Raw genomic sequence first — 27626 nt, 5'->3', positions numbered from 1 at the left:
AACCCGATTTGACGGCCCTAGCTCATTTTGCCGAACCCCCTTACAGATTACTTAAGTTTTGGTGGTTGACATAAGAGTCAATACATAAAAAAATAAGAAAATTATGTCAAATAGTGTAAGCCGGCACGAAAGTAAAAAATTTCAAAAATAATCTTGAAATTATAAATACATTTTATATCATATGTATAAGATTATAAGTTATTGATGCTTACACAATACCTAATTAAGTAAATATACCATCAATCCGCCGACAAATACTTACTGAAAAACCTGGTTTCAAAGCAATTTGTCTTAAATTTGATTTTTGCTTGTTATGAACAGATGGAATCACGATTCTAAGCAATAACTAAATATTTTTTAGTCAAATTATTTTAATTCTATTCTAGAAATTTTAATGAAGGAATAGTATATTGCGTGGCAGAGAATGATAAACGACAATTTCAGACGAGATTGAAGTTGATTGCTCATGGCGAAGGTGAGGGCTGACATCACCCGAAGTCTAAAATTGTATTTTATTTCGTGCCACACACTATATTTAGCACATTACGTGCATTGATGCTGGAAGTTTTAATGTATGGACTCAGTCAAAACAGGCTAATTTCTGACTGATAGCGCCGGAAAATAATAATGTTGAATTTTAAATATGCAATTTAAGTAATGTAATAATAAAAACAATAGCATTTTATTGATTTAATAATTTTTTTACCATATTTACACCGAAAGTTTAAATTCCTGCCCTGTTTCGCGGAAAAAAAGACGTAGGGGAGAGGTGCTGCAATCCCTTGTAGGAAAAAAAATATTGACAACGGGGCCAGTCTTGGCACAATACTGGGCTACTCAGGCACGGCCTCCAAAGGTTGGTCCGAGATCCGACCAACGTTCAAGTGACGAGCCTCGATTCGCCAGTCTTGGACCAAGATTCAGCCACTACTCAAGTAACAAGCCTTGGTTTGTCAGTCTTGGGACAAGGTTCAGCCAATACTGAAGTGACAAGCCTTGGTTTGCCAGTCTAAATAACAAATGGTACCTAAAAATATCTGGCTTCTGTGAATAGCGTAACAGCCTAGTGGATAAGACACTTGCCTAGCAGCCATGAAGGACCATGCAGGTTCGAGACCCAGCAAATGCAAAAAAAATTAATTTCATCGATCCACCTGTGTACAATTTCTCTGTGTACAAATTTATTTCCATATGTTACCGTCACCCACATGTCTACTCATATTTTTTTTTAAATTTATTTTTAATAAGTATAGGTGCTTATTTAGCAACAGTCTTGGCACAATACTGGCTCTCGATATTGGGCAAATACTTAGACGCAGTCTTGGCACAATACTGTCTCTCAAGCTTGGCTCAGTGTTATCATTTCGATGCTTAGACAGACTCGGGCCAAGCTTGGATTTCAAGCTTTCCCTAGAGTTAATAAGTCTTGCGCCAAGTCTCGGCCAAGTTTGGGCCTATTGTTTTTTCTACAAGAGGATTTTATCAAAGATTCAGTTATTAATTTTGTTCCGATATCAAAATATTGAGAATTGTTGAAAATAAGCGTGAAAACTTTTTTTTGTACGCTTCACAATTTTTTTAATAACAAATTTGTTTTCTAATGTTATGATGTGAGACTTGTATTGATAGTTTAAAAGACATATCAAGAGTATTGTATAATCGAATTTCATATAAATTTGATGATTTTTGTTATTGTTAGGAGTTAATAAAGTATAATAGTATGTATTAAGACTGAATAATAAAAGCAATTTGATGAAAAATATCTATTTCGTTCAGTGTTACAATTGCCCCTGCACTGTGTTACAATTGCAAACCATGCGCGCCGGCATCTTGGTCCCTGACTTTAGTTAACTAAATTGATTTTTTGATAAGTTAACGTTGACTTTTTACTAATTAACTAAGTCAGTCACATAAAAGATACTATCAACTAACTTTCTGACAGTTTTTAAGTTTACTATCTTAAAAAAAAAACAAATGAAATAGAAAAAATAAAATTTTTTGTTACAATTGCAGCACTTCTCCCCTACATACCACAATTGTGTTTATCGCTTTCCTTTAAAGGAAAGGAGGACATTAACAATTCGTGTGTTTTCCATCCTCATACCTTCAGATCGGGTAGGCAATTACACACATGGGTTAGAATATTCAACTTTTCTTCCTTGGTGTGTTATATACTATTTCGGCACGAAGATTAAAATGACTATAAATAAATTAACAAAGAAAAAATATTTTTATAAACGAAATTAAGTATATACATTATTGGACCTCTCTTGTTTGCTTTTAATTTCCTGCAGTATAATAATTTTGGTAGCTATATAATTATAATAATTATCAAGATAGTATTTTATCCACAATGAAAAGATATGATGTTATATGTTTTAACGAAATATCATAAGTAAAGTGTAATCGAAAGAATTGACTACTATAAATATTCCAAAATGTTAATTATCTTAATTTTACCATAATTGCAGTTACAGAGAAGATTTATAGTGTGACGACAAATTACCGGGATCTCGTTAACTGCACAATTAACCTTCTCTCATCGTGCATCGTATCGAATTGCGGGGTTATAAACAGCTACCGAGTAGAGGCTATATAGCATCCTATGGTTCACTTCCCAAAGCCACGTTAGTTAACCAACAAGCTAATAATTTGACCTTCCATGGCGATGTTGATAGACGCTTGAGTGCCTGATAATTATCAACAAAATAGTCAATAATGTGACATAGTACTCCTAATATCAACAGTTACACAAAAATATATTTATATTACAATAATTGCTGTAATATTTACATTACGTGCTATATTTATTGTAATTTAATTAATCAATTTTCGATAAAATATTTTCTTATTAAATTATTCATTAGGTGTAAATCCCATTAATTCCAATGTTTTATTAAATTCCTTTGACTGTAATATGTCTAATATATTTAACAATTTGTGAAATAATTTAGATAACATGGAAGAAATATTTCCCTGTATGACTTGATATTTTGTATTTTTTTTTCTTTTTCAAGGCTATACATTATAATGTATACAGTGAGCGTGAAGAAAGAGAAACGAAAGATTGTATCAACGGTAGTATGTGAAGGGGGTCTTAGTTGAGTCCTCTAGCTACTTAAGAGATTGACACGTGGAGATAACGTAATGGACGAACACTTAGGACCACAGTCTCCTCTACTGAAATACTCTTGTCGAAGCGAATCCAATGGGTCAACATACTGATTCTTGATTTACAAATTCGAAACGCCTTTAAATTTATCGTCAATTTTCTTTCGTCTTAATCGAGTTATACGTCAATAAAAGACACGCGTAACCTTTGAAAAAATTTGTGTCTTACAGATAGTGCTTTTTAATACTTAAAAATAAATTTATATTATTAAAGACTTTTTTTTTATCACTCAGAAGAATGCATCATATTAAAAAAAATCAAAGCCAACATTAAAACGCGATGAAATATAATTTAAAAAATTGACATAACTTAACAACAACAACAACAAATTTCTTTACTTTGAAAATATTTTACATATTTATCAATATTCTTATTTTATTTACAAGTTATAAATTGGACTTTGTACTGTCAATAAATGTATATAGCAAGTTTGAATACTTTACATGACCCATATACGCTGAAAAAAAAATACTAACTATCACCATCTTGTAATGAATGATTACCATCTGTATGTGATAATCATAATCATGCTTTTATGTTAACTATTACTATCGGAGGTGGTAAGCATTCTTATCTAGATGGCAATTATTCTTATCCGTGATGATAATCATTACTATCTTAGAAGGCAAAATTAAAAAATTTTTCAGACAAGAAATATTACTATCTAGATGCGGTAACTACAGTAGGTCCTCGTTATAAGACTACGCGTTATAAGACTCTTCACCTCAATTTGTTAAAATTCGTTCGGAACGCTTCCCCCACCAACAACTCAATAAAAGTTTTGCGCTGAAACCTCGCTATAAGACTGATGACAATTACGACTAAAATCGAGATAAAATGTAAATACACTGTGAAAAATTCGCGGAGTGAATGCGGATTAAATCCGGAGTGAATGCGGAGGGAATGCGGAGGGAATGAATTTTTAATTATTCACTTCCCTCGGAGTGAAATTCACTCCGCAGGGGAGTTTTCGCGGAGTGAATAATTTTTTTTTTAAATCCCTCCAGAGTGAAATTCACTCCGGAGGGGAGTTTTAAAAATGTTATTAATAAAATATAACTCCACCAAGTAAAATCGAAACAAAAATTCGCGTATTACAGTACCGATCAACCGATACGCACACACACCCGAACACACACACGCACATATTCGCACACACGCGCACATCCGAACACACATACGCACACACCCGAACACACGCACGCACACATTCGCACACACGCACGCATACACACGCACATATTCGCATACATACCACACATTCGCACACACCCGAACACACGCGCCCACACCCAAGCATATTCGCACAAATTCAAACACCCGATCAGACACATAAGCACACACCCGAACACACACACGCACACACATCCACAGACACGCGCACACACAGACACTCGCACACACACGCTGTTTAACAATTTAATGTAAATTAATTTAAATGTTAAAACTCCGGAACTCCGAGTGGCGGAGTGAATCCGGAGTGAATTCGGATTTAATTTCAATCCGGATTCACTCCGGATTTTTTACAGTGTACATAAAGATTGTAGATTAAATAATTTATTTTCATAAAGAATACTTGAAATTTTGTGGTATCACATAATTAATTAACAGAAAAGAACGACAAAATTCTGTATATTTATAATTATACATGAAATAGATTCACTGTATCATAGAGTAGAGTTGAACCGAATACATAAATAAAACGCACAACGGCGATAGTCTTATAGCAAGGTTTGGGCACAAACGCTGTTAAGCACAATAGTGGGGGTATCTCAATTTAAAGAATTTTTTCCCCTACAGCCCTGAGCTAGTCTTATAACGACGTCCTACTGTACTACTATTGGCATTAGTAATTATTACTACATGAGAAACAAATAGTTAACATAAAAACATGATAATGATTATCACATATATATGGTAATCATTCCCTATTACAAGATGGTGATAGTTAGCATTTGTTTGTCAGCGTGTATATAAAAAAAGTTTTGCAGCGCCTAGACTTAAGATTTTTGAAATGAGGGTATACATGGAGTATACCCTACATGGAACGTATTCTATACGGAAAAAAGCTATCTTTTCTAGTTTCGCAAAGGTATTTTTCCAATATTGACATAAGAAATTTTGCTATGTTAACATAGGAATTATTATTATGCTACATAGTATAAATTCTTATGTAAATATTCCAAAAACAAAACTACTTTTTTTTCAATACCGCTTGACACCGAGAGAAATTTTTACAACACTAAATCTTGGGCCAAGACTAGCAGGCCAAGGCTTGGTAGTCGAAGATTAGCAAACTCTTGGGCCAAAACTGACAAACTGAGGTTCAGTATAGCCCAATATTCTGCCAAGACAGGTCCCGTCGTAAAAAATTTTTTTCCTACAAGGGTTCGAGCTCTTTTAGGTCGACAATACCTTTAAATGTATTGCTATTTTTGAGCTCAAATAAAGTTTGGTTTTTTAGTAATCATCGAGAATTCAAGAAATTGAAAATAATTAATAAAGATCGTTTTTTGAAGCTTTGCTTACTATTATGCTTGATAAGTTCAATGTTTCTGGACAGAAATTAATAAAAATGATCAAGATGGGGAGTTGCAAGAACTTGAAATTAAAACAGCGCGTTAATACACTTATCCAAAGAATTAAAGGAACAAAAAAATTTTATAAATTTTTTAGTGATGTTTGGAAGGCTGTATTTTCGTGAAAAATGATCGTATCGAAAAAACAAAAAAAGCAAATTGAAGCTTGAAATCTCTAGTTTGAAGATCTTCCAGCAAAATATTTTTTCGAGCCACGGTTTTAGCGGAATCATAAGAAAAAGGTCGAGACAAAATTTTTCTAAATTTTTTGGTTTTGTTTTTAAGGTCTACGGGGCCAGGAAAAATTAAAAAAAAAAAAAAACAAATTCATGGCTCGCTTAGGAAATTTATTCAGCTACAATTTGCTTTTTTTTTGTTTCTCTGTACGTTAATTTGCTGCTGAGATAACAGCCTTCAAATGAAAAAGGATCCTTTTGTCTTTGATTATTGATATCTCAGCAAATAATGGCCGCACAGTAATTTAAAGGGCAGTTTGAGGAACTTGAATAAATTCCCTACAAACTTCATTTTCGATTTTCAAAAAAAAAATTTTTTTCATCCTTGATATCCATTTGAAAAACCCTTAAAAAATGGCCATTTTCTGGGTTTATAGTCGACTCATCGCTACTCTGCAAATATTGATAAAAAAAAATAATGTTGCCAGGTAATTTTACAGCTTAATGTACCCCAGTAAACCCTGGAAATTTTCAGATTGATCCATTGAACCGTTTGTCCGGGCCGATTGCTCAAAGTCTTACAAAACAATTAAAGGAACAAGTTTTGTTCCTTAATTTGTGTAATCATTACCAAAATGAAAAAATCAATTTTTTTCGGATTTTCTTTCATTTTTGCGTTAGTTATTCAGTAAATGTAAAGTAAAGAGAAAAAAAAAAAAAATTTCCGAAAAACGAAAAAAAAAAAGTAAAAAAATTCTTGTTTTATCTCGTTTTTCAGAAATTTTTTTTTTTTTCTCTTTACCTTACATTTACTGAATAACTAACGCAAAAATGAAAGAAAATCCGAAAAAAATTGATTTTTTTATTTTGGTAATGATTACACAAATTAAGGAACAAAACTTGTTCCTTTAATTGTTTTGTAAGACTTTGAGCAATCGGCCCGGACAAACGGTTCAATGGATCAATCTGAAAATTTCCAGGGTTTACTGGGGTACATTAAGCTGTAAAATTACCTGGCAACATTATTTTTTTTTATCAATATTTGCAGAGTAGCGATGAGTCGACTATAAACCCAGAAAATGGCCATTTTTTAAGGGTTTTTCAAATGGATATCAAGGATGAAAAAAATTTTTTTTTTGAAAATCGAAAATGAAGTTTGTAGGGAATTTATTCAAGTTCCTCAAACTGCCCTTTAAATTACTGTGCGGCCATTATTTGCTGAGATATCAATAATCAAAGACAAAAGGATCCTTTTTCATTTGAAGGCTGTTATCTCAGCAGCAAATTAACGTACAGAGAAACAAAAAAAAAGCAAATTGTAGCTGAATAAATTTCCTAAGCGAGCCATGAATTTGTTTTTTTTTTTTTTTAATTTTTCCTGGCCCCGTAGACCTTAAAAACAAAACCAAAAAATTTAGAAAAATTTTGTCTCGACCTTTTTCTTATGATTCCGCTAAAACCGTAGCTCGAAAAAATATTTTGCTGGAAGATCTTTAAACTAGAGATTTCAAGCTTCAATTTGCTTTTTTTGTTTTTTCGATACGATCATTTTTCACGAAAATACAGCCTTCCAAAAATCACTAAAAAATTTATAAAATTTTATTGTTCCTTTAATTCTTTGGATAACTGTATATGAAACATACGGAATAAAATGTCAGTGATTTTTCAAAATTTTCGATGATTATATTATTTCAGCTAACGCGCTGATTGCAATAATTTATGTAGCAAACATCAGGTACTAAGAAGGTATAGGGCTGATATAAGTTTTGAAACACACGACAAGCCTTGTAGGAAAAATTATTTTTACGACGGAACCTGTCTTGGTAAAATATTGGGCTCCCGAGCCTCAGTTCGCCAGTCTTCGCCCAAGAGTTTGCTAATCTTCGACTACCAAGCCTTGGCCTGCTAGTCTTGGCCCAAGATTTAGATAATTTTCGACTCCCGAGCCTGGGTTTGATAGTCGTGGCCCCAGAGTTTGCCCATCTTCGACTCCCGAGCCTCAATTTGCTAGTCTCGGCCTACGAGTCAATTTTTTATCAAATTTATTCAAGTTCGCTAATAATTTTATTTTAATTTGAATTCAAATAACTTCAAGCTGTAAATATTATGATTTTATATTATTTAAAAATTCCACACATATTATACTTATAAGACAGCTAACTAACAAATAATAGTTTAAAACATCCGGCTTCTATCTATAGTCTCAAGGCCGAGTAGAAAAGAGACTTTCCTAGCAGCCATGAAGGACCAGGTTCGAGACCTAGCTAATGCAACGAAAATTATTTCCATCGGTCTACTCGATTTCTCTATGTCCAAATTTACTTCCATATGATACTGTCACGCACATTTCTACCGATGTATTTTTTTTTTTTTTTCAATTTACTTTTAATGAGTATAGATGCTTTTTCATTTAGCTACAGTCTTGGCTCAATACTGACACTCGATATCGGGCCAATACTTATCCAATGATATTGGAATTGTGACCATACTATTATAGGGTTGGTTTTCATAATATATGCACAGAAAAAACAGTTAACTTGAATCAAGGAAAATATTCTTAATTCAAGATATTTTTTTTGATCTATTCGGAAAATAAAAATTTACTTGCCCCAAGTAAACAATTATCTTCAAATTTTTTTTCTCACGTCAACATATTTTTACGCTCAAATCAAAAAATTTTCACTTGTTTCAAGAGTTTATATTTCTTAAAGTGAGATATATTTTTTTTTGGAGCAAGATACATTATTTTATTGTAGCAATATTGCATTTTTTTCGTTAAAGAAAATAAAATTTCTCGGAACAAGTACTATTCTTTTTACGCAAGTATTTTTGTATTCTCCGACCAAGAAAACAAAAGTTGCTTAAGCCAAGAGAAAAAATTTCTTGGGAGAAATGATCGATATGGAGAAGGGGAAAGTCACTGGTGCTAGACAGCAGCAGCGGGAGTAGTTCGGTGCTCGCCACGAGATCGCGCCTACGACATGTAGTGTCCCTGGTAAGACATTTATTTTAGAAGTGTTATATTCCAAAATTCATTACGATTTTGTTCGAGTACTTTTCTGTCATTTGACAGAATTACAAGTACCCTTTTGAATTGTACTATAGTATATCCTATAATACATCATGACTTTAATATTTAATATTAAAGTTTACTTGAAATTCAAGTCTTGAATAATTTTGCTCGGAAAAAAAAAAAAAAAAATTACGTTTCAGATTAAAAAAAAAAAATTGAATTAACATGTCAACCTTTCGGAGAGAGAATACATTTTTGACTAAGAAAAATTTAAGTCTTTATTGAAGAAGCAAACTTTCGGAGCAAGAGAATTTTTTTTTTTTGGGCCAAGAGATTTTTTTCTTGGCCCAAGGGTTTTTTTTTTTTTTTCAATCAAGACGTTTATTTTTTGGAGCAAGAACATTTTTTTCTTGGGCCAAGAAATTTTTTCTTAGCCCAAGTTAACTTTTTTTCGTTCAAAACTTTGATTTTTTGAAGTAAGAAATTTTTTTTCTTGGGGCAAGAAAAAGTTTTTTGGCCGAAGTTAAACTTTTTTTCGTTCAAAACGTTGATTTTTTGGCAAGAGATGACTTATTTTCTGTAGCCAAGAATTTTTTTTCTTAAACCAAGAAATTTTCAATTTCGCTTCAAAAATAAATTTTTTTGGAGCAAGAGAATTTACTGTCTTGAACCAAAAAAAAGTTTTTGAATCAAGTGATCTACTTTTATTAAATCAAGAAAGAAAATTCGGAAGACAATATTTTTCTTGAACCAAGTAAACTGTTTTTTCTGTGTGGGAATGGTTCCCAGAATAGCATGGGTACAATGCCTATAGGTATGGAAACCATTCCCATAATGGTATGGGAACTATTCCCATAATGTCATAAAACTTTTTTTTTGCAAAATAGTGTAAAAATTTTCCTCATGATATAGAGAGATTCAAACGAAGCTTCTTCGACGCTAAATTTGTTAAATAAAAAATTTTTTGTTAAAAATATTAATGTTTTGTGAATCAATCAGTTTAGTGATTTTGAATTTATTAGAAAAAAAACTCTATTCTGAAATTTTTCTCGACAACGATAGCACATGAAGAAACGTTCCGATTTCGATGGTTAAGGCAGAATTCAACGAATTTTATTAAGGATTGAAGCCCATTAAAATTTGAAATCGATCAATTCAATCTTTTCAGAGATATTTAGAAACAACCATTTTTTATCATTTTTCGTTCCAACGAAATCTCTCAATTAACCAATTGAAATGGTTCTTGCGGCTATTGGTGCAGCTTACCGAGTTCTAGAGCTGATTAGAATTTGAAATCGATCGACCCAATTTTTTTGATATTTGGAAAAACCGTTTTTCACCATTTCTTTCTACAACGATATCTCTCGAATAAATTACCAAATTGAGATGGTTCTTGCGGCAATCGATGCGCTTCATTGAGTTCTATAGCTGACTTGATTCTGAAATTGATTGTTTATGAGGAATTTAAAAAAAAACTACAAATAATTTTTTTTTTCCGTATTTCTTCAGGAAATTCACAGGAAAGTTGATGGCTAACAAGCTCTTAAATATTAAGAAATATTTATTAAATCCAAAGAAATGATGTTTAAGAAATGCTTTCTTAAATACTAAAAAATTTTTTTTAATTCTAAGAAATCCTTCCATCAGTGCAATTTTGTAAAATTAAAAAAATCGAATGACTTCAAACAAGATTTCCATGTCAAAGAAAAATAATTCTTGATTCAATTATATTTTTTTTTCTTACTTATATGTTTATAAATTTGAGACTTTTTATTACTCCTAAATATACATGATCGGATGTGATGATATTGAGTAACATAAGAAAGTGTGTTCCTCAACAACACACTTCTCACTTTCGAGTAAATTGATGTCTGTGAGTTAATCATATTAAAGTCGACTCGCGGCTTATTAATTGACGGTTCATTAGCGATCGACTAACAGTAACTATCTACCATCGCTTTATCGCGTATAATTGCAGAGTTTCCCGCAGGAGGAAAATGCCTATCGACATGTTTGTGTACTGCACCCAACTTCCTTTCAAGTAATATTCAACCGTCTATATCATTCAATCTATAATTTTCTTTATACAACATTTCCTTTGCGTTTCAAGCGGTCGTATAATTTTTTACAGCATTTAAAACTAGAATCGAAAGAGATTAAAATAAAAAAAAAATTATATTAAAGTGTACAAAAAGCATATACCGTCAAACAGTGAGCGGGGCTTGCCGCCATCAAAGACCAAAGAGGATTATATGGAATTTAGTATTTTTTTTATGTTTTTTATATATTTCTTTAGTTTTTTTTTATTCATTCACAATCTTGCTAAAAGCAACAGCCAATCTTCCAGGAAGGTAATCTTAATAAAAGAGTTTAACAAATTTGATTATTTATTTTTTGTTTTCATCATCGAATATTACTTTAAACAGGTTTAATAAATTATTAGATATAATTAGAGTGTGGCTATAATGCTGGTATCAGATACATTTGTGAAAAGGCTCTTAAGCTGTCATCAGCATTATTTATTTATTTATTTTTTTTTCAGTGTATTCAATATATTTTTTAGATTATCAAAAATAAGACTATCATTTTTATCACAACAAAATTTTTTTTTTTTTTTTTAATACAATTTTCTCTTTTTAAACTTGAATTATTTTCTTTAACATAAAACATGTGTCCCCAACAAAAATCAAACTGTCACATACAAACAATTTTTCATGGCATGCGTCTCGATTTCCTTATACAAAATTGAATATATATACCTCTGAATTTCAAAGGATATATCTTTTTCCTCAGAAATTCTTTTCATTTTTCATGTATTATTACATTTTTTTCGACCTTTACCATTTTTTCCGTTTATAAAAATATATATGCATTTATTAAATGTCAAATACAATTTCATCTTATTTAAAAAATTTAATTATTTTATTTAATAAAAAAAAAAAAATAAGTTCTACTTTTAATCATACTGATAATTAATTCATAATTGTTTTTTTTTATTCAGAGTAAATGAATATACTCAAGTGTAAAGAGAGTGAATATAATATAAAGGAAAGAAATAACATAAAGGTACAAGCGACGTTCATTATAATAGTAATCAGCGCTACCGTGCCACGTTATCGCTGTTGGTTAATAATTTAATTGTTTGGTGGCGTGCGAGCTTTATTGGGATATCTCTAGCGGCATCAGACTGCCGACGATGTGTCGAGTTTACTCTATTTTCTAACTCTCTTCAGTATTTATATATATGTATAATGTATACACATATACAATATGATCGAACATATCTCGCAAATGATCAGAACAAAGTATATAAAGCCAATTTAGATCGAAGTCGTATATTAATAAACCACTTACTCTAATACTCACGGCTAGCCGTGCATTGCGATATACACGATAATTGTGCCGATTAATGGTCTTCTATGTATGTGTATATACACTATTACATATATGTTACATACCAAATACACTTTATAGAGAGAAAGATAGAATGTACATACATACGATGATGTAACTATAACATCCTCACCTGGGAGAGTTGATCGAGACGATAATTCACTTAAATCGTTCGCGAGATCGTCGAGATAACGAAGACAATTTAACAAATAAAACGGAAATCAATTTGTCGGGTTATTAAACACACATTGCATCAATTTATGTATTTATTTATCAACATTGTAATAATAGATGATATCAAATTGGCAAATTAAATTTAACCATATTAATAATGTTTTTATAAATTTATCAACTTATTTGGATTTTACGAAAGATATATACAAAGTAGAGAGTTAATAAATTGATCGATTTCATTGGCATGCCGTACCACCTTCACAACCATGCACGAGTAGAACCTACCGATTTGCTTCCGTTTCGCCACGTGTCCTAGCAACGAAGAGGAAGTTATTCTATTACAGGTGCTCAAGTATTACTGCAGCATGTCTACATAGTGTTTACTTTTTATATATATTTTATTATCCATTATAAAAGAAATTTTAATTTAAAATTACGGTGAGAACCATCAGATAAATATATGACAGCTGTGAACTTTATTAAATTATTTACTGTATAATTAAAAACAAAAAAATTGTCTATAATCTAAAAATAAAAAATAAAATTTGTAAATAAGTAAATTAAAATGTTTGCTAACTAAAATCTTGAAATAAAAATAGTATTACTTCATTATCGGTAGAGATGAATTCTTGTTATTTCATATAGTTTTTTTCGATTTTTTGGTAAAACGTAGAGAATTTTTCTTTTTTATTTAAATTTATGAAAATTTCTATTGAATAAAAAAAAAAAAATTTTTTTTATTAAATTATAAGTATAGATAATTGGTTATTGATTCAATTGATAACAAAAAATAATATAATAGCTTGAACGTAAAACAATAGATAGATTTAAATATACGATAGCAGTTTAATGAACAGATGCAATGAATTTAGAGTAAATGGATTGAAAGCGATCGGATTAATTTACTTCGAGAAGTTTGATCGCGTTATAAGTCGTTGAACACAACGTTGCCTGTCTGCCAGCCAACCAGCTTACCCGCCTGTTATCCTCGTTTCATTCGCATTTGATTTTTTTTTTTTTTAATGTTTTTCGTCTTTTACCTTGGGTGCTTCCATCGGGAGTGTGACTTACGGCCGAAAAACAAGGTATTCGCAATATAAACGGGTATGAAATTACACGTAATTGCTCAGTGGCCCTGTGGTACTGTCACGCGATCGGAATTACCCCTAACAAAGAGTTTTATGAGCGTTCCCTGTACTTTTACCACTTATTCCTCATGGCGCAGCCCTAGCTAATCTCGTGGAACTTGTGTTTCTTACTATCATCTGCAATACAGACATTATCCCTTCCTAAAATTCTCTTAGCTTTTTATTTTATATTTTTTTTCTTTTTTTTTTTTTCTATATCATAAAACTAATTACTGACTCACTTTGTATATATATATATTCATTTATCTGTATGTATGTATACTTTTTAGTTAAATTCCTCGAATGCTTCTTGCTACCAATAATTCTCTGCTATCCTCAAAGACTTATCGAGCTAAGTGACGGTGCGTGGTTTTAAGATTATACAGGTCAAGAAAAGAAGGAGAGGCAAATAAGGATGATGATGAAGAAAGAAAACAAGTATAAGGGAGATCCAGGGAGAAATGCGATCCATTAGTAGACACGTCAATTCAGCTCTTAAAGTGCGGTCTTGTCTCTTCATTCGTTTTTTTTTTTTTTTTTTTTTTCAATTTTTATTCTTTTTTTATAAGCCTTATTAGCAAGTATACAGGCCTTTAGCTTCTCTTTTATTCTCGTGCGCGGTATCATAATTAATGATAATTCGATTAGTGAAACAAGATTGGGTTCTTGGCTATTCGAACTTATTTTTTTGCATAATTTTATTCTTCAACTCGTGTACTCGTTTATTAGCTTATTAATGCTTAAATTAAAAATTCTATTATTTTATTTTTATTCATTATAATTTTATATTAAAATACACGATAAAATAGATTATATGCGTTGATAATTGAGGTCTTAGTGGAAAAAATAATATAAGATTATAAAGAATTATATACTTATTGCGTTTACGTGAGTACAATGAAATATTAATATTTTTATTAGTAACTTGTAGGAAAAAAAGATAATTTTGTGATTAAGTAACCCTTTAATTTATTAATCTAGTAAAACCACATGGAAGTGTGTAAAAACACTGTACTTTATTATTTGTTTAATTACAATTAACATGATTAGAATATATAATAAGTCAACTAACGTTTGTATTGGTTTTGGTAATCTTTAAATACTATATATTATTTATTTGTAATATATATGTATATATTTGTATATAGTTATGTATATATTGATCGCGGTATAACGTGAGGCCTTATTCAGTTATTAGAGCACTGAATAAAATATGCGTTAATAATTGCTTTCACGTGTACAGTTCTATCATTTATTTAAGTGATTAAATTACAGAAAAAAATAAAAAACGAAATATAGATATAGTATATTATGTGACAAGGGATGAAACAAGACGATTTCAGACTAGTGTGAGGTTGGCTGCCTGAGCTGCAGGCGAGAGCTGACATCACCCGCAGTCTGAAATTGTGTTTTATCCTGAGTCACACACTATATTTTTCATAATTACCTATATCGGAACTTCAAGATTCAGTATCAGCAGCCAGTAAGAAACAAGTTAATTTCAAGCCGATGATGCGGAGAACTGTTAGAGAATGAGAAATATGTGATTTACAGTCACTTATTAAATAGCAAATAAGAAAAAAATGTTATTTTCACTCATTTTTTAGTAATTTTATTTGGTTATTTAAAACTGTCACTTAAAAAATGAAGTGACAAGTAAACAAATTAGAGTAATAAGGCTGCAAATGAACATTAAATATAACTGACACCGGGCAGAAACAATTGTGTTTCTTCCCTTGGGAAAAAACACGCATGTTTTTGCCCGCTGTATGAAAGTATTTTTGAATTACGAATTCGCTAGCAGTTGTTTGCAGCATCGGCTGGAAATTGACTTGTTTCGACGGGCTGTAGAAATACTGAAACTTTAAGTTTCGATGTTGGCATCATGAAAATAATAAATATTCATAAAATCAAAGTAAAATATTCAATGATTCAATTAGGGAAAGGGGGAGGGGGGCAAAAGTAGGTAGGGTAGGCAAAACGGGATGCCCCGAAAATTTATTAAAAAAAAAATTTTATATTTTAAATGGTTTTTAAACATTCCAAAATCACTTTTGTAAATATAATTGAGCGTTATTTTAATTGTTTTTGTTAAACTTTTTCAAAAATCAATTGTCAGTTGAAAAATATTTATGACTTTTGTTTTATGATAAAAACTATTAAAAATTTGTTTTTCTTTTTTTGTATCCTATAATCATGTAAAATATAATATTTAACTTCCCGCTAAGAAAATTACAAATTTTCAAAAAAAGGGAAGTTATTGGTTTCGGTCCGATTTCTGAAAATCGAGTTGGAAAGTCCAAAATTGCACACCTCAATCGCTCATTTTATTTTTAATCATTACGTTAATTTTTTTTTTTCTTAATATGAATTTTCATTTAACTTTTGAATTATTAATTTGATTTTTTCATTTCTTGATTTCAGTTTAATATTTTTGTTTTATTTAAATTTTTTCTAAATATCCCGCATTTTTGTTGTAGATGTCGCTCTTTTTTTTTTTTTCAAGCCTACTGTTTTACGCTAGTGCTGCTGTCAGTAGTTGATGGGAAGAAAAAAAGACAAAAAAAATTTTACTTTTGTAATAATAATAATAGCAAAAATGAAAATGGCCGCTAAACTTTTCGTGAATAATCAGTTTTACGTTTTTAATTAATTACAATTAAACTAAAAGGATTTAGACAGTAATTTTCAATAGGGTTCTTGTGATCAAAAATACAAAGATAATAAAAAAAAAGTTAGGCCGATTAATTGTGTCTATCGAGAGTTACTTGGTTTACTAAGTTTCATACACGACAATTGACAACTCGTGTCACTGGGATTAAAATAATTTATATTTAATTAATTGAATAATTAATCGACTAGAAATTGGATCGAAATTATTCTTTAATAGATTGTCTTTGTGTTGGTATAAAATTTGACCCATTTCAGTGTAATCGAAAAAGTCTAGAGATAATTTAATGTGAGTGAATAAGTCAAAAAATTTAGAGCGATCGTAAAGCACCCTCAGCGCTTTCGCGCTTGAGGTGTGCAATTAAAATTTTTTTCTGTTTTCAGTTTTTTGCGTATAATTTATAGACTACTTGCCCGATTCGCCTTAAAGTGTAATCAGTTTTAAGTCTTGTTAAGCCCTTTTAATTGCCACCAAGAACGTTCAAATCGGTTCATTCGTTCCAAAGATATCGTCCGACAAAAATTATAATTTTCCAGTGAAGGTATATTTTACCGGCCCAACAAATTTTTGAGCTTGAAGAGCTTAAAAATTTACAAGTAATAATGTTTACGAGCTCCCTGAGCTCGGAAACAGCAGGAAGTTTTGGGACTGGCCTGCAGGGCCAGGTGGTTTTCAGTTTTTTTTTTCATGTAAATTACTTATAACAACATTTAACTTAATCAAACTCATTTAAAATCCAGAAATTTTATTTTTTTATTTTTTTTGGGGGATACCCCATTTTGCCCGCAATAATGGAAATTTTTTTTTTAACGGTAACTGAAAATTTTTTCTATTTACTTTGGATATCATTAAAAAAAAAAAAAGATTTAATGTATTTGAGTCCTCGAAAACTTGGTTTTTCCTTCAGTACCCCATTTTGCCCCTCCCTCCCCTATAAAACGAACAAAAACCTAAGAATCCTTTTTTTATTTTATTTTTTGTTTCAAACATTCATTTTTCAATCAGTAACATTGAATTTAATAACAAAGTTTTAAATTACGATACATATATACACACGTACACATCTATATTTATGATATATATATATATATATATATATATATATATATATATATATATATATATAATTATAATTAGTTTTAAATGAGTGAAGTAATGATAAAATGACGGTAATTATTTTTATGGTCTTGCACGTACCGACGATTCGTTTGTTGATGGTATATCGCTTTACTCGTATACATATAGCACACTGACAACAAATTAGTCGTGTGGTAACAGACGCGGGTTTTATATTAGAGATCACTATTATACGATAGTAACGATTTTCCAATTATACGTTGACATTACCGCGTGTTTAAGTCTACATCACGTGTTTCGTATATATATTGTATGTTTTTTATATATCCTACTATTTTACATTTTTTTTCCATTGAATAATCCACTTTTAATTTTAAAAAATTATTCATTGAGTTGCATTTAATAATTCAATAGAGTAATATATATATAAATATATACAAATATATATAAATATATATAAATATACATATATATATATATATTATATGTATTATAATAATATTTATAATTATAAAACATATTATATAATATGTATTAGGGTGGTCCTTATTTAGGCTATGTTCGAATTTTTTTTCGCGACCCATGCAGGAGCCGCCAGAGTTGAACGACAGGGCCCTATTTGGCCCAGCGCTGGGGAACCTAGCTTTGGCACATCTGTATTGGCCCATGCTTGGCTCAAAATTGGGTACTCAGTCCTGGCCGTTACAATGATTACCCGAGCTTGGGCCAAGACTGAGTAACCTAGCCTTGGCCGTCCAATGGCAACCCAGACTTGGGCCAAGGTAAAATTGCCCAAGTTTGGCTATACCTATGGTTTAATAAGTAGATCATATAAATGTATCAGTTCAACATTAGAATAGGTTCGTTCAGTAGCTATCGTTCGGACCCAGCAATCAGAAGGACGGCAGTTCGCGCTCGGAGCCCAGCAGAATTTTCACCGAGTTTTTTTCACATCATTTACCTCCTTTAGATAGTTTAAACGTTAATTATCATAAATTCTACGAGGTTAATAATAATAAAATTTTTTTTTAATTAAATGTATTCGTTTCCTCGAGGTATGGGCAAGGTCTGGCAAAAAAGTCAGGGACAGGACTGGCAACCAAGCATGGGCTAGGTCTAGCAACCATTTCTGGCCCTATGTTATCATTCCCGAGTCCTACCAAGGCTGGGCCAAGGTTTTATATACTTGGGTCAAGCCTGCGCCAAGCCTGGGCCCGTCGTATACTTTCCTCTCTGGGATAGTCCTGAATAGGTTCCAAATATATCAAAAAAAATTCGTGCCAAATAGCAGCTCTTAATTTTAAAATTAACCCGTCCCCCACGACAGCCAAAGTTTTAAATGGAAATAACATGGGAAAATTTCTGTTATTACTTTGGAATTATTTAAGTCATGAACTAATGAACGGATTTTATTGAGACATTAATATTCTTGTAGCAAATTTAACGCTCTATAAAAAAGGTATCTTGTGATTTTTTGCTAACTTTACTAGTTCAAAAGTTATTCGAGGTCAAAATCGAAGTTCTAGTCAATTTCATGGTTTTTAAATTTTTATCGTGGTTTAATGATTAAAAAATGTAAAAAGTGTTATAATTTATGTTCCAGATGGCTCTATTTTTCAGGAAAATTCCAGGGTAACCGTGACCCTAAAAAGTTAGTTACACCAAATTTTTTGTTATTCTTGAATTGGCAGTTTCAAGTATTTTTTAAATTTCGGGATACGCAAGATATTTTGGTCATATTGTCGAAAGATTTTGATATTTATTGGTAAAAATTTTGATAAACTCTAGTTTTAAATTCAAACTAATTTCATGAAGCATCTATGGTACTTATCGCCGGAGTTATCGATCATGGCAATTATTGATGAATATGTTTCATTAGAATCAAAATTAAAAATTGTGAGTAAGCTGCATACGGAAAAAGAAAAGATTACAATCGATGCTATTCCGGAAGAAGAAGACCTGGATCATACAAGTGAAAAATGTAGCGTAAAACGCTTGCAATGCAAGAGTATAAACGATTTATTGTATTATGATATCGATTTTTTTGTAACCGCTGAATCAATTAAATTTTTTGAAAGATTTGAGTTACAAACAGAATTTTTAGAAATTGATCCTTCTAAATGGGCTGAAAATGAAAGCTATATGACTGCATTAGGGTTCGTCAAAAAACTATCGGTTGTGAATGACTGGTCTGAGAGAGGAGTTGAACTATTGCAAGGGTTTTGTAAACATTATACTAAGAATGAAAGACAATTGCAATACGTTTTACAATTGGTTAAAGATCATCCATGAATGTTTCTTGATGCGCTAAAAAAACTAATGTAACAACTTCATGAAAATCTCTGTGATTAAAAAAAAAATATAATAGTGTTGGTATTTTTTATTTTCCATTGAAATTTTAATAATATTTAATCAATTAGTATTTTTAGACTTAATAGTAGTTTACTATTAGAGTAAACCTCAAGGTAAGAAAAGTCACCTAAAATATAAATTATAACACTTTTTACATTTTCGAATCATTAAACTACGATAAAAATGAAAAAACCATGAAATTGACTAGAACTTCGATTTTGACCTCGAATAACTATTGAACTAGTAAAGTTAGCAAAAAATCACAAGATACCTTTTTTGTAGAGCGTTAAATTTGCTATAAGAATATTAATGTCTCGATAAAACCCGTTCATTAGTTCATGACTTAAAAAATTCCAAAGTAATAACAGAAATTTTCCCATGTTATTTCCATTTTAAAATTTTGGCTGTCGTGGGGGCCGGGTTAATTTGAAAATTAAGAGCTGCAATTTGGCACGAATTTTTTTTAATATATTTGGAACCTATTCAGGACTATCGCAAAAAAAAATTCGAACATAGCCCAAATAAAGACCTCCCTAATATGTATATATTGTTGTTAGAATAAATAATAATAGCCATCACCAATTACAATGAAAATAATTATTTAATAAATTAAAAAAATTTTATGCCTTATTGAAAATGAATTATTTACAAGTGGTTGTCCGGTTGTTTTAGTCTCGATTCACCACATGCAGCAATGTAGTCTCGCGGTTGTACTCCTAATTCTGATTATCGTCGTGATTAATTGCGTCGTGCGCCCTTTTTGGGTGTGGGTTGAAAGCATACGCGTGTTGTGTAGGAGAGGGTTAGATTGCAGACGAACATTTTAGTCACCGTCGGACGCTTATTTAGTCCCTATACACATTGTATACTGTATACTATACAATACAAAGTATTCGTGTGTATGTAATGTCATGCACTGGTTTAACCGAGGGCTCCGTAATTATATATTCTCAAGCACAATTTTTTTATGTACCTTCTTTTATATTACATCACATAACCCCTCAAAATTAATTTCCTCATGCAATTATCACGAATTAATTAACTTATAGAAACACGATTTATGAATTATTCATTAATTATTAAAATGATATTTATCAACATTTTAATTAATTCAATATATTTTGAACATGAAAAATTTATTTTTATATAAAGATAAAAAATAAATTTTAATTGTTTTATTTCAAGTAAATAAAAATAAATCATTAAGTACCAGTGCTCTCTTGTGTGTCCCTCGATGTTAGTGAAATCTCTTCATTCTCTTGATGAGTCCTTTTTTGTCCGGCACGTTTCAAAATATAATCGATGCTATGTCTCGGAATACTCGTTGCAGGCTTTGGTAAAACTATGTCTTGGCTATTTTGCGACGAAGTCTCGATCAGTGGCTGCGACTCCATCGCATCAATCAATCAATTAACTAATATTTTTTTAATCAAACTAATTCACTAGTAGTACATTAAATCACCACCATATAATTTTTTTATTTTTTAAGATTTTATTTTTCAGCTACATAAATTGTTTTGAATAAATTTGAATAGTTAAAACTTAATTTGAATGCACATTGTAAAACAAGCATAAAATGACACACATCACATGAAAGTATCTGGCACAAATTATTTTTATGTCTTGAAACTTTTTCATAATTTTGGTCACACTGTAAATAATTAAAATTTACGTATATTAATTAAAAATTTCTATAAACAATAATAAATTCCACATTTTTAATAAAAGCTATTTGATTATTAATTTGTAAGGCAAAAATTTATTGTGATAACTATTTTTAAAATAATCCATCAATAAAACATTTTTTATATTTTTGGAGCAAACAAATTATTACCCACTTATGATTTATGAATTAAAGATTATTAAATCGTAATTGTGATGATCCGTATGTTGTTTACGAGCGTGCACTACTAGCCGGCTGATAGCTGAGGTTTCGAGGGGGAAACTAAGAGTATGCCAAGAGCCAAGCCGTACGAGTCGTGTGAATTAAAAAAGAGAGGGAAAACCTGAAAGGCAGTACTGGAATTGTTTGTTAGTAGGCGTATCTGGGTTTAGCCAATGGTGATAGAAGTGAATTATCTGTCAGCCAATGGGGTAATTTCGCGGCGAACATGGCGAGTCAGTGGTGCTCAATTTCACCCTCTTCAAGGGAGTGTCTGTTATCACTATCTTTGTTAACTACCCCAAAGTTTAGATTTCTCTCTTGCACCAATTGATCCACGAGTCCCGAAGCTCTTTGTGCTAAAGGGAGGGGTTAATTTTGTGGTGCGAGAGGGTGCGATTACATGGGCAAGTATGTGCGAATGAGCGCGACGGAGTCAAAGTTGTCCGGGTGTTTGGGCTTCTGTGATACCACATTAGTGTGTGCCAAGTGGAATAAAGAGAGTAGAATCCCATGTTTATAGAGATAAACAAGGAAATAGACTATACTAAGGGAGGAAGATGCACGCAAGCCTGCGGCTACAAGTTTGCCGGTGTGAGTTGACGATTCTTGTGGCGGATTCTGGCATCCCCTGTAATTGCCAGAAACGAGGTGAAGCTTACCGCTTGTATACTGTTATACTCCCGTTGTTTCCTCAACAATAAACACTAAAATGTTTTTAGACTTTTTATCCTACTTATGGTTACATATTTAGCTCTTTCAATTATACTACATATACTGTTTTTATTCCTATATTATATTATACTCAATTGAATAAAGAGTATTCAGAGAAAAATGTTATTATTATTATTATTATTATTATTTTTTTTCGTATTTAAGATAAATTAGTTTGTTTATTACAATTTCAAGTATATAAATACTAACAAGAATGTATTGAACTAAGAGTAGGGGAAACCGGGGCAAGACGGTCCACCTAAGCCGGTTATTATTATTTGTGGCTTTTAACCATCAAGTTGATTTACTCTTGTCCAACTTGAACTCAATTCACCAAAATTTTGGTGAAGCTCCTGAAAAAAATTTTTTTTTTTTGGGGCAAGACGGCCCCCTCCGAAAAAAACTGAAAAAAAAAATTTTTTTTTTTTAATTGTAAAAAAATTTCCCGCGTAACAAATGTTTATATTTTTCTCTTTAACAACTGTATTTACTTTAATATTACTCGAAATAACCTTTTTTGATATAATACGAGTCATTTTTTCACTTCTGTAGAAAAAAATTGAGTGTTTTAATTTTTTTCCAAACATATTACCAAATACTGTACAACTGAATTTTAATTTAAATTAATTATTAAATTAAGAAGTTATTGAAATTATTTAATTAAAATTGATTATTGGTTTTTTTAACTTTTTCAAATGCTCTATTTTAATCCAAATCCATATAATTAACCAAAAAATGATATTTCTATTAAATTAATCATTAAACTAGGTTATAATACTATGAAATACATTTTCTTTTATAATTTTTGAGTGGTTCATTTTGCCCCAAGTTTCACGTATCGGGCTAAAAATGAGTAAATAATCTGAATTTATGATAATCAAAAGAAAACAAGAAAAAAAAAATTTTGGTTAATTTTTGAGGTGGGCCTTCTTGCCCCAGGTGGGCCGTCTTGCCCCGGTCTCCCCTAGTAACTCTATAATATCCCATACAGGAGCTGCCATAGTTGAACAACGGGCCCCTACTTGGCCCAGCACTGGGGAACCTAGCTTTGGCACACCTATATTGGCCCAGGCTTGGGCCAGGACTGGGTAACTTAGCCTTGGCCGTCCAATGGCAACCCAGACTTGGGCCAAGGTAGGATTACCCAAGTTTGGATATACCTATGATTTATATAAGTAGATCATATAAATGTACCAGTTCAACGTTAGTAGGTTCGTCCAGTAGCTACCGTTCGGGCCCAGTAATCAGGAGGACGGCAGTTCGCGCCCAGAGTCCAGCAAAATTTCCACCAAGTTTTTTTCACATTATTTACCTCCCTTAGATAATTAAAACGTTAATGATCATGAATTCTGCGAGGTTAATGATAATAAATTTTTTTTAATTAAATTTATTCGTTTCCTGGAAGCCTGGGCCAGGTCTGGCAACCAAGCATGGGCCAGGTCTGATAACCAAGCATGGACCAGGTCTGGCAACCAGGCTTGGCCCGAGATTATCATTCCAGGCTTCTACCAAGGCTGGGCCAAGACTGGCTTACAAGCCTGGCCCAAGGTTCTACAAAGTTGGGCCAAGTCTGGGCCAAGCCTGGGCCCGTGGTACTTTCCTCTCTGGGATATTCAATGTTTAAATCGATACTCCTGGAATTTATTAAATTCGATATATGATATATTTTGGATTTCTTAAAATGAATCAAAAGAAATAACTCTAATCGGTGAAAATGTACTGCATAAATAGTCCCAAAAGTGTATTACCACTATCCCATACAAAGTCGCCGTTAATGGAAAAAATGCCGTAGGTTGGCCGATGCCTGACTGCCATCGCTCGGCCAATCATTGGCAATTCGTAATGGGCCAAACCTACTTAATTTCTAGCAGCCATTTAATTTTTTATCAAGATAGCGTAATGGCATCGCTGGTATCATATCAGAATATGACTTCCCGTATCGGAAACGACAGTCATACGACGCTGCCAATGGCTGGCCAATAAATGTCTACTCATGACTGGCTGATTATCGGTTCGTAACGTTGGGCTACTGTTGGTGAATCAGTGGTCCATGATTGATTTTTGTTAAATGAAAAAATCTACTAATCAATTAATAATTATTCAAATAACTTGTTATTATAGTTTTCTTTAATTAATAATTATTTAGTATTGAAGTAAACTAATTTTTAATTAATAATATATTTTAATTTTCCGATTAAAGTTATTTACAACTAACAATTAAAATATTTTTTAGTTCGCTATTATTTGCAATCAACAACCGCAATTTTATAACTTTATTTATACAAATTAAGTTAATTAAAAAATAAGTCAGAAATTTTTATAATAAATGTCATTTTTGATAATAGTAGTAGAGCAAGATAATTCAACTAGGTCCTTGATAAATAATCAATTAAATTTAATAAGTTTTATTTTTAAAAGTTATGTGATTATAATAAAAATAGTACGAAATTATTTTTTTTTTCTTTCTAAATAATCGAAAATATTAATTAAATTCCTCTTTATATTTGATAAAACCGAGTGGCTGTAGTAGAATGAATAAGTAGATATCATTAAAAAGTATCAACTCAACATTGGTAGGTTCGTCCAGTTCGCGCCTAGAGCCCAGCAGAATTTTTCATCGAGGTTTTTCAACATCATTTACCTCACTGAATTAGTTTAAACGTTAATAATGATGAACTCTACTACACGGAGAGAAAAATATCGCCAAAATGACTATCCAATCTATCCTCAAATGACGTATCGTCAGAATAACGATTCGTATACCTAATTTAAGAACACTTTCATATTAATTTAATAATTTATAGTATCGTTAAAATAAAGATACGTATTTGGGTTAGGTTAAGTATTTGTTTATTTAATTTAACAATACGACGAATAGCCTTTATAACGATATGTAGTTTCGTTGATATAGGTATTTGTATCGCCAGCGTGAGGATCCGTATAGCTAAATTGGCTATACGTATCATCGTTCTCGGTTGCCGGATGCCTAAATACAGAGTTTGCGCAATAGTCATGTCAGCGATTCATAAAATGCCTAAAATAAGGATACGGATCGTCATTTTGACGATCCACTGTGAGGATACTCTGTATAGCTGAATTGGCTATACGGCGTATCGTTAAGTAAGATGACTATACAGCGTATAGCCAGAATAGCGATACGTATACTTAATCTGGCGATATTTTTCTCTCCGTGTACACTGTAAAAAATCACCGGGGTAAGTTCAAGCGGTGTAGGTGTTAAAATCGGCGGTGTTAAATTTCAACACCGAAGGCGGTGTAAAAATAACGCCGCCGCCGGTGTAAATATATTCTGTACCGGTGTTAAAATAACGCCACCGCCGGTGTAGATATTCTTTACCAGTGTTAAAATATATATTTTATTTTGTGAATATTTTTACTTACTCGATCACTATACTTGTTAATAAATGATATTTCTCATTAATTTTCATGAAGAACTGACATTTTTTGTGTTTTACAATCTTTAAAGTTAATGCTCCAAGTGGACGCAGTTTACCCTGCTTTTACACCGGTATTACTCCGCTTTTACACCGGTTACCCCGATATTACTGCGTTTTCACACCGGTTACCCCGCTTTTACACCGATTTTACTCCGCTTTTACACCGGTTATCCCCATTTAACACCGGTATTTTTAATGCCAGTGAATTACTCCTCTCCTACACCGGTGTAATTTTTAACACCGCTCTTTTCACAGTGTAGGATAACAATAATAAAAAATTTTTTAAATTAAATTTACTTGCTTGCTTGGCCGATTGCTGGCTGCCATTAATCGGCCGATAGTCGATCGCCATTAATGGGCCGGGGTTATTATTTGTATATTCAGCCGTCCATGGGCCATTAAAAGTTGCTATTGACTGGCCGTTAATCATCATACTTCGCCCGGCGATGGGCCATCCAAGGGCCGGTTTCCAAACTTTGGATGGGTAATTGAAATCTTTTCTTCATATATGATGACCTAGGCTTGGTCCAAGAATGAGTAAACCAGCCTTGGCCACTCTTATAAATTCCCAACCTTGGGTTAAGACTGGGATACCCAACTTTGGCCATTTTATGGTGACCCAGGCTTGGTCTAAGACTGAGTAAACCAGCTTCGGCCATTCTATGGCAACCCGAGCTCACTCCAAGGCTGGGTAATTGAACTTTGGCCACCTATAATTACCCAATATCTTGGGTCTAGACTGGGAAACAACTACGATGTAAAACTGGGTACTTCTTGGCTCTATTCTCTTTCTCTATCCCAGACAGGAAAGTACAATGAGCCCAGGCTTGGTTCAACTACGTAGAACTCTGGGCCAAACTTGTAAGCCAGCCTTGGTAGAAGTCTGGAATGATAACATCATGCCAAGCCTGGTTGCTAGCCCTGACCCAGGCTTGGTTGCCAGACGTGGCCCATGCATCAACAAAACAAATAAATTTAATTTTTAAAAAATGTTATTATTATTATCCTAATAGAGTTTGTAATCATTAACGTTTAAACTTTTTAAGTGAAGTAGATGATGTGAAAAAAACTCGGTGAAAATTCTGCTGGGCTCTGGGCGCGAACAGCCGTCTTTCTGATCGCTAGATTTGAACGGTAGCTACTGGACGAACCTACTAATGTTGAACTGTTACTTTTATATGTTGTACTTATTCATTTTACTACAACCATTTGGTTTTATGAAATATAAAGAGCAATTAAATAAATATTTTCGATTAAAAAAAAAAAAATAATAATTTCGTATTATTTTTATTATAATTACATAATTTTAAAAAATAAAATTTATTAAATTTAATTGATTATTTATCAAGAACCCAGTTGAATTATCTTGCTCTACCACTATTATTAAAAATAACATTTATTATAAAAATTCATGAGTTATTTCTTATACCCGACTAGAAATGATAGTGTGGAATGCCGAAGAATTAGTGAGGGGCAAGTTTGGCTTGCCTAACTTAGGCAAGCGTAATATGCGCCTTATTACATCCATGTTAGGCAAAGCGAAGATCGGTTTGCCAAATATGGATGGAATTCGGGATATCTATGGCAAGCCGAACTTCGGCAAACCTTCGGTTACCGTTACTTCCTGCAACCCAGGTGAAAATATTTGGCCGAAAACACGCCGAAGCTGTTAAATTTTATTGAAAGAGGCCGAAATTTGGCCGACAAAAGGCCGGAAAATTTTTCATGTCATTAAATAGGCTGAAAAACAGCCGAATAATTTTAATTCTTCTTAAAGAGGCCGAAAATCGCAAAATAAGAAATTTCTTTGTTATTAATAATAATAGATTTTCAATTAT

At 31.9% G+C, this 27626-nt stretch overlaps 1 protein-coding gene across 3 annotated transcripts in view; it reads right to left on the bottom strand.

The window, feature by feature from the left end:
* The window catches only part of LOC130663575 (retinal homeobox protein Rx1-like), a 64451-nt gene extending 42784 nt beyond the window's left edge, over positions 1-21667 (bottom strand). For 2 of the 3 annotated variants that reach the window (XM_057462868.1, XM_057462870.1), the window contains exon 1: positions 20945-21667. In XM_057462868.1, coding sequence (XP_057318851.1) covers positions 20945-21128 — 184 coding nt within the window. In that variant the 5' untranslated portion in view covers positions 21129-21667. The remainder of the gene's footprint in view (positions 1-20944) is intronic. The other variant, XM_057462869.1, reaches the window with a different exon arrangement.
* Positions 21668-27626: the final 5959 nt, after the last annotated feature.

Source organism: Microplitis mediator, chromosome 2 (genome assembly GCF_029852145.1).
Source record: "Microplitis mediator isolate UGA2020A chromosome 2, iyMicMedi2.1, whole genome shotgun sequence".
Classification (NCBI taxonomy): domain Eukaryota; kingdom Metazoa; phylum Arthropoda; class Insecta; order Hymenoptera; family Braconidae; genus Microplitis; species Microplitis mediator.
Note: the sequence above shows the minus strand (reverse complement) of the source record. Positions and strands in the feature narration are given on the sequence as shown.